The sequence below is a fragment of the Onychomys torridus genome, chromosome 15, assembly GCF_903995425.1.
Source record: "Onychomys torridus chromosome 15, mOncTor1.1, whole genome shotgun sequence".
NCBI classification, from domain to species: domain Eukaryota; kingdom Metazoa; phylum Chordata; class Mammalia; order Rodentia; family Cricetidae; genus Onychomys; species Onychomys torridus.
The window spans coordinates 43548666-43566906 of NC_050457.1; the positions used below are offsets into that span (position 1 = coordinate 43548666).

At 39.2% G+C, this 18241-nt stretch overlaps 1 protein-coding gene across 1 annotated transcript in view; it reads right to left on the reverse strand.

Moving 5' to 3' along the window:
- The window catches only part of Ghr (growth hormone receptor), a 248646-nt gene that overhangs the window by 138402 nt on the left and 92003 nt on the right, over positions 1-18241 (reverse strand). Inside the window, exon 2 of the mRNA XM_036207314.1 lies at positions 4933-5013. Coding sequence (XP_036063207.1) covers positions 4933-5002 — 70 coding nt within the window. The 5' untranslated portion in view covers positions 5003-5013. The remainder of the gene's footprint in view (positions 1-4932; positions 5014-18241) is intronic.

An 18241-nucleotide genomic window follows, 5' to 3' on the forward strand; every position in this document is an offset into this window, starting at 1 on the left:
TCTATTTTGTGCCATGGTTTACAAATTTCTGTGCTTATTTCTCCCATTGGCACCATCTGGAGTCACCTGGCTTGCTCCAACATACTGAAATTCATCTCAAAGTCAGTTTGTGATATGAGGAGTTCAAGGTGACACAGGACTGTTGAAGTACTTGGACATTGGACATTGGACACATGATGAGATCCTTCTTGTTTGGATGACTATCCAGGAAGCAGCATTTGAAGGGTCTGTGGCTTCCTCCCCACTCACTTCAGTGAGAAGCCAAAGCTTTAAGTCACTCTTTCTCGACAATGATGAAAGGGACATCCTTTAATGTTTATCAGCTTCAAGTGTGACTCCAGTACTTCTTTGAAACATGTCCAGTATGTCTTGGCAACCTCTAACGACCATGTGGAGCTTCAACGGTAGTGGGGTAGAGTTTGTTTAAAAAATAAAATCCCCCCACTGTGCTATTATTTCCTGTTGAACAATAAGATCAGCAGAATCTTCCAAATAAGCATTGTGTCATTCTGCATATGTTTATAAAGAATGTTCAGAAATACAAAGAGAACATGACTTAGTGAATTCTGGAGTTCCTTTAGAGTATGCCAGATCATTCTAGTAAAGTTTGTTCTCTTAAATGATATAGAAAGATGCAACATGGTTCACAGAAGCTCCCTCCAGAGTGGGAAGTTGTGAATATGAGAATTATGAACTTGGCCTATAGGTTGCACTAGTAGGTATTTGTTTTTCGAGACAGGGTTTCTTTATGTAGCTTTGCACCTTTCCTGGAACTCACTCTGTAGCCCTGGCTGGCCTCAAACTCACAGAGATCCACCTGCCTCTGCCTCCCGAGTGCTGGGATTAAAGGCGTGTGCCACCACTACCTGGCCCATAGGTATTTATTATATACTTCTCTATATGTATAGATACATGTAAATCTCCATTTATTATATATATATATCATACCTAAATAATACGGATGCAGTCTATAAATATGAAAGATGCATAACTAATGTTTTAGCCGGTGGTTAGCACTTTTGTTTTGACTGGCCTGCTTACAACTTTGAGAATGATTATCATCTGATGGATTTGGCACATACTTTTTCTTCCTTTCCACATATTGCCAATTCTTCAAGGCCTGGCAAGTCCTGTTTTCACCCATGAAGCCTTTTGCCATCTGTAGACTATACATAATCTGACCAAAATCAACTACCTTAAATCTGCTTCCAAGAGAAGCAAATATAAACAGAGTGCGCATGTACAGTGTGCCTTGCCAAATGACTTCTCTTTTGTTTACCAAGGAAGTGCTCAGTAGATACTTGTGGATTCTAAAATGCATATAATAGAACTACTCCTCGCTTTGCTTGTGTACTGGACATGTAGAACTTGGTAACTGAACGAGCTGTTTTCTGTGTTCTTTGCTACTGCTATGTAGAATGGCTATGGCCATTCCCCTAGTTCATATACAGAGCCTGATATTCTAATTCTCAGTATAATTACCTGATCTCTATACTTAATGATAATTCCTGAAGACTTACCTTGTATTCTTCATGGCCCTAAATTCAAACTTTGAAAATAGGAAGAACTGAAGAGATGCACTGAACTTGGTGAATTAATGATTCTAAGTTTACTTTTGAGTTATTTTGATGCTTTGTCTTTGTTATGAAAGCTAGATGTTGAAGTGACAGTCCCTCCATTGTTTCCAGAAGCTCTCCATGTCCTAGACAGATTGAGCTTCTTTGTACAGGAGGGATTTGGTTACTTCTACCCGAGGCTGCTGTGAAACCCAAGGGGATGCTGAGCTGCTGACTGAGTGATATACAAAGATAGACACATACTTTATAAGGTGAACTTCTTATATACACCAGACCTTTATGGATGCTTCTCACCAGCAGTATTCCAGGTACAGCCAGTGGATAGAGCAACCTGGTAGAGCCTTCTGAAAATGAGGTTACTTTGACCATTCTTAATGGTGGAATAAGAAATTCTCCATGAGAATATATAACTTGCACTGAGGAGGAGATATAGAGCCTCATATTAAGGATGAGTGAGACAAAAAACACAGTATTGCACTTTAAGCAATACAATGATGGCACTGTTCAATGTTTGGTTCCTATTAACTTTTACACAGGGCAATTAAATTTAATTTAAAAAAATCCTCTCAGACCCAGTGTATTTCTGGTTGTGTATTTGCCCAAACAAGTAAAACCCTGTTTAGAGATTCAAGAGCCAACATTCCCTTACCATACAGACCTGTCATCTTCAGTCTAGCTCCTGGGAAGATTTTTTTTTTTTTTTTACAGGTGATTTCTTCATGATACCTCAATAGGGACACATATTGCACTGATCAAATCAAACTAAAGAACGAATTATAACACTATGTTTTCTTTTCATTCTTCATCTATATTTTCAGTCTGCCTTATATGGAAAGAGGGAAATTGAAAATAAAATAATTTGATCCAGACCTGGCTAAAAAAGGAACACATGGTCCATGAATGTCATCTGAGATCATGACCCATTTTGTGTCATGTGCTAAGTTTGGCTGAATCTATTAGGTGAGGGGCAGATAAACACACACACACACACACACACACACACACACACACACCAGTGTGTATAAGCATGCTTGAACTTGTCTATATCCTTTAAAGCAATCAATATACCCTATTTCTAATCTGCAGGTCATTTTAAGAAAGTTTTCTGGAATACTCAAATATTTTAATTTGCTTAGTCTAACAAGAAAGAAAGAGAAAAATGTTTCTCTGTTAAATAATTTCCTATATAGAAGGACTGGTAAAATGCATGATTTGTACTTACTATAAAATATTTTCTTACTGTTCTTTCTCCAAGCCAACAAGGAGCCAAAACAAATTATTAAAAAGAAAATTAAGAAGCTCTTTTAGGAACTGGCTGTTAAAATCACCACTTTGTGTAAGGGACTCCATTCCTGTATTCACCGCAGCACTGTTCACAATGGTCAAGACAGGAAGCAGCAAAGGGTTAAGACTGCAGATCTCGCCACAGTATGAGTACCACCCTGAACACGCCGGATCTAGTCTGATCTCGGAAGCTAAGCAGGGTCAGGCCTGGTTAGTACTTGGATGGTATGAGTGCACCTACAGGACATTAGTCTAAGTAAAATAGGCAAGATCCAGAAAGCACAACAAACATGATTGCACTAATGTGTAATTTTCAAAAGAAAAGCCAAATGTATAGAGAGAACAGTAGTTACCAGAGTTGGGTAGGGGAAGAACAAGGTAGACTATGATTCACAGGCTACAAAGTAGCAAAAATGCAGTATTAACAAGTCCAGTGATTTAATAGACACCAAGAGGATTATAGTTAAAGACAGATTATTATATTCAGGATTTCTGCTACACAAGTAGATCATGGCTTCTCTTGCCACAGAGAGAAAAATGGGTAATTATGTACACACACACACACACACACACACACACACACACACACACACTCTTTGTAACACTGTATACCATAAATATATACAATGAAATTCATTTAAAGAAAGTCATTAATTATTATTATAATTATAATTTTGGCCTTTACTTGTCCTGAAGTCAAAAGGCTGTTCAAATGTTTAAGCTGTTGAACAGACCCTGGAAATTGTCTAGGTTGGAAAATAATTCAAGCTTTAATTTCTTAGTCTGGGATGCCTTTTTCAGCCTTTTTGAAGATTCTTATGCTGTACTTTTCATTTCATGGGCTTTAAAATTCCTCAAGCCTTGCCCCGAACTGAAAGTCACCTTAGTGAAGAAAGGAGAGATTAAACCACCATGACTTTGGCCCTGCAGAGGATCTGAGCTGTAATTCTTTGGCTCAGAACCAGGGTCTAAAAGCAGCCATGGGAAAAGCTGCTGTAGTACAGCCTGTGAGTCTTCCCACGTCTGACTTGCATAATGTTGACATTATAACACCAGAGAGACCCAAAAATATTTCAAACAATTATGACTTCTTTTCTCAAAATATTTTGGAATCGCCTTATGAAATAAAACAACACATTCTCCCCTCCCCCGCTTCCAGGCTAGTCTTGATGTGTCAGCAGCTTACTACTGTGCTTTTATTTTTGGTCACAAGGTCAGCAGGACATCTTAAGGCGGTTAAGTCGCCTGTTAAACTGTGTTTTCCAACAGGAGCTGGGTGTTGAGTCAGGGAGTCCGCTACTCTTAAAGCGACAACCAAGCCCAGTGCCACCGCATGGCAAAAACGTGGTGTTCCTGCCCTCTGGTGAAACCTAGGCAAAGAAAATTGCCAAGTGCTCAAGACATTCCTTGAAAAAGTCCCCCATCTCTTAGTGAGGACACTCCCCACCCCAGACAGACACCCCCGACACCCACTTTCATTAGTCTTTGTCTCTGCTATGACATGCGAGTCTGAAAACATTGAGACTACAGGAGAATAGAGAAGAGAAGGGAAAATATTCAGACAGCCAAGGCAGCTCACAACTTCTGGAAGTATCTGTCACCTAGCTCAGGGGTCTTCTTCCCTGTAACTAGGCCAAATGGAAACCATGCAGAGTGCCAGGGGTCAAACTCCCTGGACACCTGCAATTGCCCCTCTCAGAGAATGTGGTTAGGAGGACTGAGTTCTGGAAATTCAAGCTCTGGAAATAGACTCTGCTGCGCTTAGTCACAGGTGAGCTGAGCAATTAGTAGGTTCCTAATGCTTTGGTGCAATTTTAGTATCTCTCCCAGAGACCTGGCTTGTCTTCATCAAAAATGACCCCAGTACCCCGTGTAACATTGATTTCCAATGTGAAAACACCGGATGCCAAAGCTGACGACCATAGCCCTCCTCCTTAAACATCCCCAGACAGAGCAGCCCTCCTGGTTTATGGTTTTAAAGCTACCAAAACCGGAGGCGGTTTCATCCGGATTGAACACAGATCTGCTTTGTTCCCTAACACCACCAGTGAGAAAGGAAAGTGGGACTCACCCTCATTTCCAGAAAACGTGTTGCTGGAGACTGCCAGCGTCAAGGTGAAGAGCGCCCGCCAAAGATCCATACCTGTGAGACCTGCAAACCAGAAGCAGCACAGGGTCAAGCAGAGCAGCGCTAGACTGTGGGCATAGCACAACATTCGAAGCCCAGGAAGCCCAGACATGTGTAGAAGGAATCTTAGCAAGTCCTGCCTCGCCCCAGACTTCGGTACTGTCATACTTTTCATGAGGACACACAGCAGGTTGGAATAAATCCTACGTCCCCTGAGCACTTGCCTCAGGAAATAGCATGGACAGTACAGATTTTCAGGGATTGGCTGGCAGCCCCTGGATCACCTCACAGCCAATGACCCACATACATTGCTTTAGTCACAGGGCAGGTATAGTTCATTTTAATTTAATCTGGAAATTTAAGAAAAAAAAATTGCCCAGTCCAGGGTTTCGAGAAAGACAAGCTATAAAAGAAAAAAGAAAAAAAAAATGAAGCAACCCTCTACAATACTAACATTTCTTAAACCTGTTTCCCAAGGACCAGATGAGCTTAATTTATACTAAAAACACTGTGCAGCTGAGCCATCCCAGGAGGGGCTAACTGGAGGGACGCTTCCAAATATTGAGAGGCCTGGTAGGTTTGGATCTTACAATGACTGTGTGCTCTGAAACACTCAGGAATATGTCCACCAAGAGCTATTGGTCCTGGCCTTTCCAGCTGTTTAGAAGCCCACGTGTGGCTGTACCTTCAGCCCTTCAGTCTAGTGAATGAGGGAGCAATGAATGTGTTCTGTCAGTGCATATCTTTATCTGAAGGAAATACACTTCTCTGGAAAAATAAACTATGGTGTTTATGTCCAGGGTTCTCTAGAGACAAGTCTGGACTGGTTGGAAAGGGACTCAGTACTCTATTCCTTCTACAATGACCACTACATTTGACAACTAACACCAACTGCTTTAAGCTGAGTCCCAGTGTTTCATAAAACTGCCCTATTTACAAGTCACTGAGGTACACCTGGTCACCACTCCATCTGCTCTTCCAGGACCTCTTTGGACCTCCTTTTTATCACTGTGCAAACTTCACAACCCTGAAACAATTCTTCTTGCTCTCTGTAATCAGGCTGAAATGATGAGCAAGAGTGTTTGCTTTCATGGGTCTATAGGTGTGGTTCTGAGGTAACAGCCATGGAATTCTGAAGAGCTATAAGATGCCAAATGTTTTACATTTTTAGCTGCAGACAGAGGGTAACCTTTCAATCCCACGTTCTCAGAGCGGTTTTACTTAACAAAACACATCTCTATGCAAAACTTGAGTATTTTCTTGTGTCTGAATATATTTGCACACCTTTCTACACTAGGATGACCCACCCTTACCAAACACTGACCTTTGGGATCTTTGGTAGGATCAAATGTGATAGTTAACTTGGAGGTTTTGAGCAAGTGGAATGTCACTAGGACCACCCACAATTTGATTTTTAAGTGGAAGGCTACAGGCTGATGGCTTTGCATTATGTTCTTTGTAAATGTGAATCATTAGCACTCTGTCCTTACTTCTAGGGATACAGGCCATGTTAGTTAATGTTAGTTTGGAGACTCTAGCAGAAATGCATTTAATGGATAGATCAAGTATGTAATAGAATGAAAAAACTATCATGTGGAATTTTCTCTTAATCTCATTAACCAAAAAAAAAAAAAAAGAGGGAACACAACCATGTGGTGGTTTGAAAGAAAAAGGCCCCTAAAGCAGATGACACTATGAGGAGGTGTGACCTTGTTGGAGGAAGTGTCTCACTGCGGGGGGCGGGGTTTGAGTTCTCTTTTGCCCAAGCTTTGCTCAGTGTGACACTCAGATCATTTCCTATGGCCTGCAAGATGTAAGACTCTCGACTACTTCTCCAGTACCGTGTCTGTCTGCACACTGCCATGTCCCACCATGATGATAATGGACTGAACCACTGAACCGTGAGCAAGCCACTCCAATGAAATGTTTTCCTTATAAGAAAGAGTTGCAGTGGTCATGGTGTCCCTTCACAGCAAAAGAAACCCTGACTGAGATATGGAGAAAGCAGACTAAATTTTGGTAGTGGTGATTTAACTAGCCATCTCAGAACACTCTGTCAGGGCAGAAGCTCCTCCTGGCCTATGCTATCTTGATATCAGGTTGTAATAGTGAATTCTTAATTCCCAGGTTGTTTATTTTTCTTTCCATGTAAGTATATGGAAATGTTTACATTTCTTAGAAGATACCATGCCTGCCTTAGAAGTCATACCTTCAAGCACGACAAAGAGACCAAGCAGGTGCCAGAAACAAGTGGGGGTTTAGATCAGAAAACTAGTAGACAAACCTTTTCCAACCCTCAAACTTTTGTGCTTTCTTCATTTTGAGGGACCAGAGACTGAACCCCAGAAGCATTGCACACAGAATTACATTCTGCCTTAGTCCCCGGTCTTTTCAAAGCTGCTTCGTGCACACAAATTTTACTTTTCCCAGATAAGGACCCAGAGTTACTACAATGATGTTATAAGGCAAGCATAGCTCCATAGGATACATTTTTATGTCACAAAACAAACCAAACAAACCATAATCCTTAAAACAAATTTAGCCTGGAGTACATTTTCACACTCGCATCACAGAAACAGGCATGTTTAAAGCTGTAATTCTTCATAGTGGGAGATCAGAACAGCCCATTGCCACCCGGAACACACTGCAGAAAGGCTGGGCTTGTAATACTCCAGGCATAGAAACCAGGAGGTTGAAGAAACATTCAGTATGTGCTAACTGCAATATCAGCCTCTCATCTCTCTTCTTCATTGATGTTATGGCAGATAAAGACTAGAGAACTTGCCCTTGGCTTTGAGAGCTTGCCCCTATCAGCTTTGCAGAACCCCAAGTAGCACCCTCTGGGTGACAGGACTCTGCTATACTAAGCTCCAGCTGAGATCAAATGTCTCATTTGACGTCTGCATGTGTCCCTGTGGACTTGGGGGAGGGTAGAGTGTCGTCGTCACACAGAGTTAGGAATTTTAATTTAATACGCCCAGACTCTGCCAGATGCCAAAAAGAAAGATTCCCCTTCCTCAGGCCTTCTTTGCCCAAATGTCCAAACTTATAATGATCCATTAACCTTAAGATAGAAGAGTTCATCCAAAGTGCCCCTCTAAGAGGCACTTACAAAAGGCAGGCATTTCTTTTTTCACAGGAATATACCAAATTTAATTTTTAGATTTGCAGTATTTTGCTAGGGAAAAGTCCTTATTTAAATTTCTTGTGATATTTATTCATTCTTTGGCTATAGACTCCTAGCCAAGCAAGAGGGAGAAAATGGGCTTCATTTCTTACATAATGGAACACACACCGTTTCCACTCTCAATGCCTGAGGCATTTTGCCTGCTTTCCTCTTTCCTCCAGGGAGAACCAGTTTTAAAACTAGACTAATCCAGCTGGTGTATTCTATAGACTGCCCAACTAAGAACGCTACCAAATTATACAATTAGGCTTATGATGTACTGCTCTTCATTCTGTGGCCATGACATAGTAACAGACACAAAAGAAGAGATAGAAGTTAGATACGACACTTCTCCCCAACATTATAACCAACTCCAAGCAAAGAAGGCAATAGGTTACATTATTTTAAATTAAAATGAGCAAGTGTTTCTGGAACGTTTTTAGTGGCTGCTGGTATTGTACAAGGCATTATAGAGATTAATGCAAAAGTTATCCAAACTGTCGTTGTTAACTATAAGAACTAGGCAATAATTGAAACTGAGAAAAGATGGCCCCTACCCACAAATGGAAAGTTAAAGTAGGAAAAAGAAATGAGCTACTTACTGAGGTGCTTAAAATTAGAACAAAATGATAGACAAGATTTTATGTGTAAAGAAAGTGAGACAAGCTATGGTAAACGTGTACAGACCAAAGCTCAATGCCAATGATCTGGTGTGGGGATGCATTCTGAGGGTGTTTCGTTAATATTCTGAGAGTAGTGAACAGAGATCATTGTCCAGATTTTAGAGACAAAATTGAGTTAGCAAGGTGGGACAGGTCTGAAGCAACACTTTTAAGGATATAAATCAGCTTTGGTTTAGATAACATGCACAGAAATGTACTTTCTTTAAGATAAGTTGCTTCTCACGCTTTCTTCATTTAAATACATTGAGGTATATTGGAAAGATCTGGATACAGGAAAGTCAACACATCTATGATAAATGACTGAATGAACACTTGAATAAAAGGCAGAGCTACAGGCTGGAATCAGGGTGCTGGGATCCGAGCTGCTTAGGGGAAGAGAAGGTCACATGATTGTTTGGGCTCCTTGGTGGAGGACACAGTCACAAGACTTCCAGAAATGTGAGAGTTGTCTTGTGTGAAGTTCAAGGTACAAGAACATCGGCCAAAGAGAAAGAAGCCATCAATGAATGCAAAATGGTACAGGGTGAGGACGTGGCAAACTTAACACTTAGGCTAGGCTACTTGGTGAAAAACATCTATTATTGTCAAAAGTCATATCAAAATGTGTATTAATGACATGGGAGGAAATCTGCAGTCGCAGCCTGCCTATAACTTAGCACACACAAAATGAAGCATCCACCCTCACACCACCTCCAGCTTTTGTAAAGTACTTTAAAGGAAATTGGACAGACCGCCTTGAAGTGTGATGCTAGCATATTAATATGTGGGGAGAGTTGAGAATAGAGTTGGTGATGGAGTCCTGTCAAGCAAGTCAGGAGAAACACCATGATGACAGCTGGATTAATCAGAAAGAGTTAAATTCCCTCAAACTCTCATTTTGCTAATTTTACATTTTTTGATATTGAAAAGGAGCTGATTTTAAAAGTGAAGTTGAAATAGCACTGTTTACTTTGCATAGAAAAGACTTCAGGTAGATAAACTAATAAATATGTGCTTCCCGGTGTTGGTGTGTATTACTGATGAAATGTTGCAAAATCGAATTAACTCAGTACAGAAAAATGCAAAGGCTTATCCAAAATGATACTCAAATCACCTCTTCTAATTAGCACCAAGCATTTATTTGAACAGTTTGCATTCAGAGTTCATGTTAAAACTTTTTTATGGTGAAGATAATTTGAAAATTGGTCAGAAATAAATGCTTTCAATCAATTTATTTCCCTCCTATTAGTGAGCGAAGGAAAAGTACAGCATTTTTCTTTTCAATTAGAAAAAGATTATTTGTGTGTGTGCGTGTGTGCATCTATACAAGCCACAGTGCATGTGTGGAGGTCAGAGGACAATTGTATGAAGTCAGTTCTCTCCTTCCTTAGGTATATTCTGGGGACCCAATGCATGTCATTAAGTTTGCATGGAAAGTACTGTATGCACTGAGCCATCTCCCAGCCTCTGATATTTTAAAAAGAAATAACAAAAGTTGCAAGTTGTTCAACATTGGCGACATGTTAGGTGCCTTTGTTATTTGAAAACTCTAGAGTTTACTTCGATTAATCTAGAGATGATATACAGCCCACTGTATACCAGGGTACATGATTACAGGATTACTTATCATGACCTAGGCTACGCTACTAGGTCATGATAGCAAGCATCAGGAAATGAAAATAAGTGAAAGAGACAATAATGTAATCAAAATGCAGTAAAAATGGTTCCTTTTGTTTTCACAAGCAGGCAATACCTTACACCAATGGTAGAAAATAGTGCTAAAGCAAATACATGAACTTATGTGGAAATTAGTTATCACCATCACTATCAAATATTATATACTGAAATTAGCTTTATGCGACTGGCAGTGTAGCAGGTTTATCTAACTCTAACCCTAACCCTAACCCCTAACTCTAACCCTAACCCTGACCATCACCCAAACATAAGCTATGTAGTTCACTCTGTTATGAAATCAAATGGTGAAAGGAATTTCTCATCTTTGTTACAATGGTATGAAAACACTCTTAGGTATGGATCCTGATGTGATCTGAAACACAGTTATGTAGAACAAAGCTGTACTTTGTTAAGACTGCTCTTTTCTCTGGAATCCAGTGGGATTCCAGGACAGGAACATTAGTTATGTATGTTATGAGGCATAAGTAAAAAGGCTCTGAGATAGTGGTCTATACATAGTAGAGTCATTTCTACCTATCAAATAACCTTATATTGCTTACATGCAAGCTGACCGGCTTATGTTACCACCAGCCATAAGTGGCTACTGAGAATTTGCAATATGGCTAATGTGACTAAGGAATAAAATAATTTTATAATTCATTTTATCATAAATGATTGTTTTAATTAAGAACAAGTGTATTTGGAAAAGTTTGGAAGGTGAATATACTTTCCAGCTGCATTTTATGGTCTAAATTAAGACAAAGTATTTTTGATAAAAATTTAGCAAGCTAAGTTGAAAAGTGTTAAGTATAAACTGCATACAGATTTTGAAATATTGGTACAAAAATAGATACAGATTATCTTAATGTTTATACTGATTAATGGTAAATTCATAATTTAGATAATTGAATTAGCTAAAATATATTACTATAATTAACATTCATTTCTTTTTTTAAATGTGATTAGCTGAAAATCTAAAGTATGTGGTATGCAATAGGTTTCTATTTGGCAATACTGATTAATACATTTTATGATTTATATGTATGTAAACATACATTAAGACATTAAGCTCATTTATGCTCACATCACAGTAACAGCACATATTTTGTAACAAAACAATCAGCAATTTAAAACCTTTTTACTAATGTAAGCATTATGAGCATGTTTTCAGAGGTCCTCCCAAATGCAAAACAATGGGGAAACAAGATTCACCAATGTCTTTGGAGCCTTTGCGTGGTGACGTTTGCCTGAGGTTTTGCAGGGGGTTCCTAGAGGGAGCATTAACTTTTAGTTGCATAAGTGTGACTATCCATAGTGTGTCTGCCATTGAGTCACAGGCCATGGCTATGCAGTGGCAAGTGTCTCATTACTGTCTCTTTGGAATTAACAAAAGGACCATGATCTGCTTTTGCCAACCTCTGTAGTGTAAATACCCCTGCCATAGCTGATTTTAGGCTACCAATATGAAGCCAGTAGATGTTGGATCCAGTCCATCACTGGCAGGGAGAGTGACTATCATTGGCTAGCTTCATGTGAAGTATCAGGTACAAAGATTAAGGAATCTGCTGATTTGAATACAAAATATAAGAGGGCTTCGGACTGAACCCTGGGCATTTGATTTCATCTAATGACATCTGATCCTTTGTCAGCAGATCCTATTTAGTTAATACTCACTCAGGGATATATACCTAGGTCTATAGACATTATCACAGCCATTTCACCTTGATCTTCATTTACAGAGAGGCTGAGCTAAGTAGTTAAGTGAATGTACCCTCCAGTCTGAGAAAGCTAGGTTCAAATCCAGGTTGTACTCATTTTTATTGAGTATGAAGACTTTTTCATTAAAAAAAAAATCCCTCAGAATTAGATGGAATGACTTACTCAAATAATTTTTTCATTCTTCAATAAATTTAAAATTATTAGAGTTCTGAGAATGGTACCACATTGTTCCCATGGAGTAGCCTGATAGTGAGGCCTTAACTTACATACTAGATGAAACTGAAGACTGTATAGGTGGTAAAGCAATCAATTTACCGTACACGAGGGTGTAGGGAAGAGAAAAGCCCACACTCATGTAATGTGTGTTACCAGGGACTATGCAGAAATGTTTTCTGTTTGTGTTTAGGTGTGTAGGGAACTTGACGCTCTTACATAAAGGCCCAGTTGTGTGGGAACTTAGCCTAGAGGTTTGACATATTATTACAATACATTTTTTTTCTGATGTTATTACAGGGCTTGGATCATTTGCTTTGTTAAATATAGATTTTTAGAGCTGATTGAGTAGATAAATTCTAACAAAATGAGGGTTTGCTTGAGCTGGAGACCCTTCCTAGGAGAACACAGGGATGGAAGAGTCTCCCATTCCTTTGTGGACTTAAAGCAGAAAGAATATTTTGGCAACCAAGTGTTTGGAGCTCTTCCTATGGGGGTGTGCATGGCTATTTTTTTTGGAGGGGGAATTTCCGTACTATCAGGAACATTCTATTTAAGGTCAGCAGGGTATACTTAGCACTTTGTAGTAACTTCCCACAAGCAGTTCTCTAGACTCTAGAGTCTAGAGCAATGGTTCTCAACCTGTGGGTCACAACCCCTTGGGTGAGGAAAGTCCAATGACCCTCACAGGGCTCAAATATCAGATATTCTGCATATCAGATATTTACATTAGGGGTCATAACAGTAGCAAAATTACAGTTATGAAGTAGCAACGAAAATAATTTTATGGTTGGGGGGTCACCACAACATGAGGAACTGTATTAAAGGCTCTCAACATTAAGAGGGTTGAGAATTATTGGTTTAGAGGGTCATTAGCTTACACAGACTGATTTACTTGGTGCATTCATAGATTATCAATACAGGCATGATTCCGTGAAGAGAAAAATCAATTTGGTGGTGCTGATTTGAACAGAGTGCCCTACTTTATACCATTTCCTTGATCAAAGCATTTTTCCCCCAAATCAGAATTTGAAAAAGGAAACCCCTTACTGGTTTCCTGGTTTCTCTTTTTTCCACAAATAACTCTTAAAATTCTGAGTTACAAATTTTTTTCTTTTATTTTTGAGATTATAATTTTCCCCTTTCTTTTCCTACCTCAAACCCTTCCATCTATCCCTCCTTGCTCTCTTTCAAATTCATGACCTCTTTTTTTAATTGTTCTTATATGCATCCATGTATATGTATATGCATGTATATTCCTAAATACAACATACTCAATTTGTACAATATTACTTATGTGTATATTTTCAGGGCTGACTATTGGTTTGCAATAACCAATTGGCGTGCTCTTCCCTGGAGAAGACTATTTCTCCAGCTCTCCCCATCCCTTAGTTGCCCGAAGTTCTTTGTCTAGAGTAAGCAGAGGTTAATAGACTATGGGAGGCAGCTTCTCACTGAATGAACCTTAAATGAAAGCATTATCTGTCTTGATAAGATAGCAACCCAACAGGGAGCAATGTAACAAGTCAGACTGGCCCAAGTGCTTTTAACTCTTCAAGGAATGCACCAGTCTCCGCCCCTTTTGGTATAATAGCAGATATATATATAAGTTTCTCCACATCAGAATTACTTTGGCAACATATGAAATGAAATGTCTTGGTTTTCCTCAGCTCTACTGGGTAGAGTTGTTCTTTTCTGGTAAACTAATTAGGAGTAAAGAAATGAGGAGTGAGGCAATGAGGTCTTCTAGGAAGAGCATCACTAGAGGAGTACACAATGTCACACGTGTTACAGTGCCAGCACAGTATTGCTTAAAGTGGTGACTTGGGTGGTCACTCGACAGGGAACCTTGATCGCCTTCCCTCAGTACCAGTCCATGATTTTGTAACAAGCCAAGTGTAATCACTGCCATTTATCAAGGGCCACCCATGTCCTGACATCACTGGACTCTTTGTCTTTCTGTTCTTTTGCTCATCATCAAAGGAGGGACCGTAGCTGTGCATCGCTTACTCTTCTATCCACACAACTTGCATCAGAATTTTCTCATCCAAGAAGAATACCAGGCATCTTATTATTTCATTCAGTCTTTGCACAGACCCTGCAAATGCAAACCTCATGTAACAAGTGGGAAAACAGACGTTTAGAGGAGTATGAAAACTAAGTGAATCTCCCAGACTCACAAAGATAGGTTATGGCTGGGCAGGATGTGGAGGTGTTCTCTGTATCTCTAAGCCTGCCTTTGTATTGTCTACTTCTCAATCAGTAAACTATACAGACTAAAACATGATATTGGGGTCAGGGAATAAGGATAAAACTAGAAAGAATAAGAATGGAAAGAGTAAATTTAAGAATTAAAGAGAGAAGCAGGCATTCTAATATTTCCTGTGCACGGGGCTATCAAGGATGGTGATAGCATGAATGCTGACACATTAATGTTGGCATTAATTCATAATGTTGGTAATAATTCATGAATGCTCATGTAGCAATTTTTTCAAGAGTTTTACTGATAGAGGAATGTAATTGTCATCTCTTTGCCTTAGAGCCTGCAAGAACACCTGGTCTACCTTTGAGCATATTGCTAAAGGGCAATGCTGTGTGCTCAATCGATGAGATGGGGACATCACCCTGCCTCTTTTAAGCATATAAATAGAAAGAAGTTACTTTGGCCAGACTGACTGGATGCCAGAGAGATAGAACTCGAAAACACAGCCAGATGATCATGCCATGTCTCATCAGTAAGAAGTTTGCCACATACCAATCACTTCACTCTTTAAGATCACAGGCTCTTGAACTTAGACCATTCATTGTTTATGGCTGCAATAACAATGGTGCTTTGGAACAGTCAAATACGGTGGTTCTCAAACTGTAGGTCTCAACACTTTTGGGGGTTGCATATCAGATATCCACATATCATATATTCATAACAGCAGCAAAATTACAGTTATGAAGTACCAACAAAATAATTTTGGTTGGGGGTCAGCACAACATGAGGAACTGTATTAAAGGGTCATAGCATTAGGAAGGTTGAGCACCACTGGTGTAACAGAAATGCAATTCACGTGTATCATTTTAAACTGTCTTGTAGTCAAATTCAAAAAGGAAAGAATTGGATAATATTAATTTTAATAAGATACATTTTCAATAAAATTGATGTATTCTAGTTAACTCACAGGTAAAAACATCACACATTGAGTGAATTAAGGTAGCCACTAAAAAAGAAAAGAACTGATGGAGTTGAAACTAAAACAAACAAACAAACAAACAAGAAAACAAACACAACAAAAAGTAGCTTTATGTTCTCCTTCATGGCTCCTGTGTCCTTTGGCCTGCTGTCTGTCCTCCCTCATCACCTCATCCTCATTAGTGTCTTTTCTATAATTTATACTATAACCACACAGCTGTTTACATGTATATATGCATGCATTATAGGTTAGGATATGTACATGAAGAAGAACATGTGGGTTCCTGTTGCTATTTGTGGTTTGCTCTTTTGGGGGGTCTGCCACCCAGCTCCCAAATAAGTCACACATAGAGGCTTATTCTTAATTATAAATGCTTGGCCTTAGCTTGGCTTGCTTCTTGCCAGATTTTCTCAACTCTAAATTATCCTATTTATCTTGTGCCTTGGAGATTTTTCTGTTCTGTTACTTCTGTAAATCTTACTCTTACTCTGTGGCTTGCTGTGTAGCTGGGTGGCCTCTGGAGTCCTCCTCCTCCTCTGGCTACTTCTTTCTTACTCTCAGTTTTCTCCTTCTATTAATTCTCTCTACCTGCCAGATCTGCCTATTTCTCTCTCCTACCTTGCTATTGGCCATTCAGCTCTTTATTAGACCATCAGGTGTTTTAGATGGGCAAAGTTACACAACTTCACAGAGTTACACAAATGCAACATAAACAAAAGTAACATACCTTAAAATAATATTCTTCAAGAGGTTCCTTTCTTTTTGAGTTTGGGTCACCTGACTTAAAATTATACTTTCCAAGTCCATCCACTTTTCTAAAGATTTTCATGATTTCATTTTTTCTCACAGATGAATGAGATTCCATTTTGCATATTGCTAAGTTGGTTCCATTTCCTTGCTATCATAGATAGAAGAGCAATAAACATGGGTATGCAAATAACTCTATGAAGGGTATTGAGTTCTCTGAGTTTATGCCCAGGAGTTGAATGGCTGAATCATATGGTAGTTCGCTCTCTCTCCCTCAACTTTTTCCTTCTTTCTCCTTTCTGTTTTAGTTTTCAGAGATGAGGTTTCATGTAGCCCACTCTGTTCTAGAGCTTGCCATTAATCTAGACAAAGCTGTCCTAGAAATTAAGAGTCCCTTACCTCTATGCCCAGCTCATAAGTGGACTTTTCAACAATCTTCTGTGTCAAATGGTTGAAATAGTAAATATGAAATTAGGAACCAAAATTATTATTCAATGAAATGGCAAGATCAAGAACTACACAGGTAGAGATGAAATCTCTCAGGCAGTGTTTCAAAATGTCACTGATGAACTGGGCAGGCTAAATGCTGATGGGATCCCTCCAAGATGCCCTAACTATTCCATCAGATGTTGGCTGACTTAGGTACTGCTGACGTCAAGGGACTTTGCAGGTGTAACTAAGATGACTAACCAACTGATTTGAAAACAAGGAGATTATCCTGTTACAGGAGCCTATAAAAGTGGAAGAGGAAATTAATCACTGCAATGGGGGGTGGATGGGTATCAGAGGAATTAGGAATTTGAGAGGGCTTTTATTGGCCTTTAGTGGAGGAAGAACTTGAGGTGCAGTTAAAACAGCCACCGGCAGCACAAACTGGCTTCTGGCTGTCTATCAGCAAGGAAACTGAAACACACTCTGGTAGGAGCAAGGACCCGAAATCAGCCAACAACTCCAATGAGCTTGGAAGGAGCTTTCAGAGAACAATGCTGCCCTTAGGATATTCTGATTCCATCCCTGTGAACTCTAAGTAGATAACCCAACTGGGCCACAGTGGGCCTAGACATCTACATAGCTATGAAGTAATAAGTGGGTATTTTAAGCCACTATATTTATGGTAATTTGTTACAGAAGCATTTGAAAATTAAGACAGTCCCTAAAAGTCCAGAATTGAGCCTTAGGCTGATTTCCTAGGTCAGGAAGACAATAAATGATTCAATCTTATCTGTATATATAAATTTGGATTCCAGAGGGACTTTAGCAATAATATAGACTGATAATTGTTATGAGCTGCAACAAACAAATCAGATAGGAAATAATTTATAGTTTTGTTTCCTACAATTTCCTGGGATAAGAAGACTTTGAAAAGTAGAATGTCCCAATGCAGACAGCTGCAATGTTCTCCATTAAGGTAATTAATTTTCCTATATTTCAACTCTGGTGTCACCAAGTCATTTTCTGATTCTTATCTTATTTTCCAAGTTCACTTTGTAAAAGCTAATCCAGTAGTCGAACTGATAATCAGAATTTGTTCATAATTCAGTGAGGGATGACAAACAAAAAGGTTTTATTCAGGGACATTAGTCTTTTTTCTTGACTTTGCCTTGTGTAAATCAGGCCCAGGGGTCTGACTACCTCTGGGCCATCTAGCAGAATTTATTTTTGAACACATAAATCTGCATGAAATTATGAAAGGGGAAATAAGAAAAGCCTAGAAGACATCACTGTCTCCATGTATTTGATGGCTTTGGTTTTTATTTTAATTCGAGCTTGGGAAATAAAAACTGGGATATATCCATAGGAAAGTAAATTAAAACCAAGGTTGAAACCTATCACCGACTAGGGCACGGAAATGATAAGCACATAGAATATGTAGTGATGGTCAGTCTATC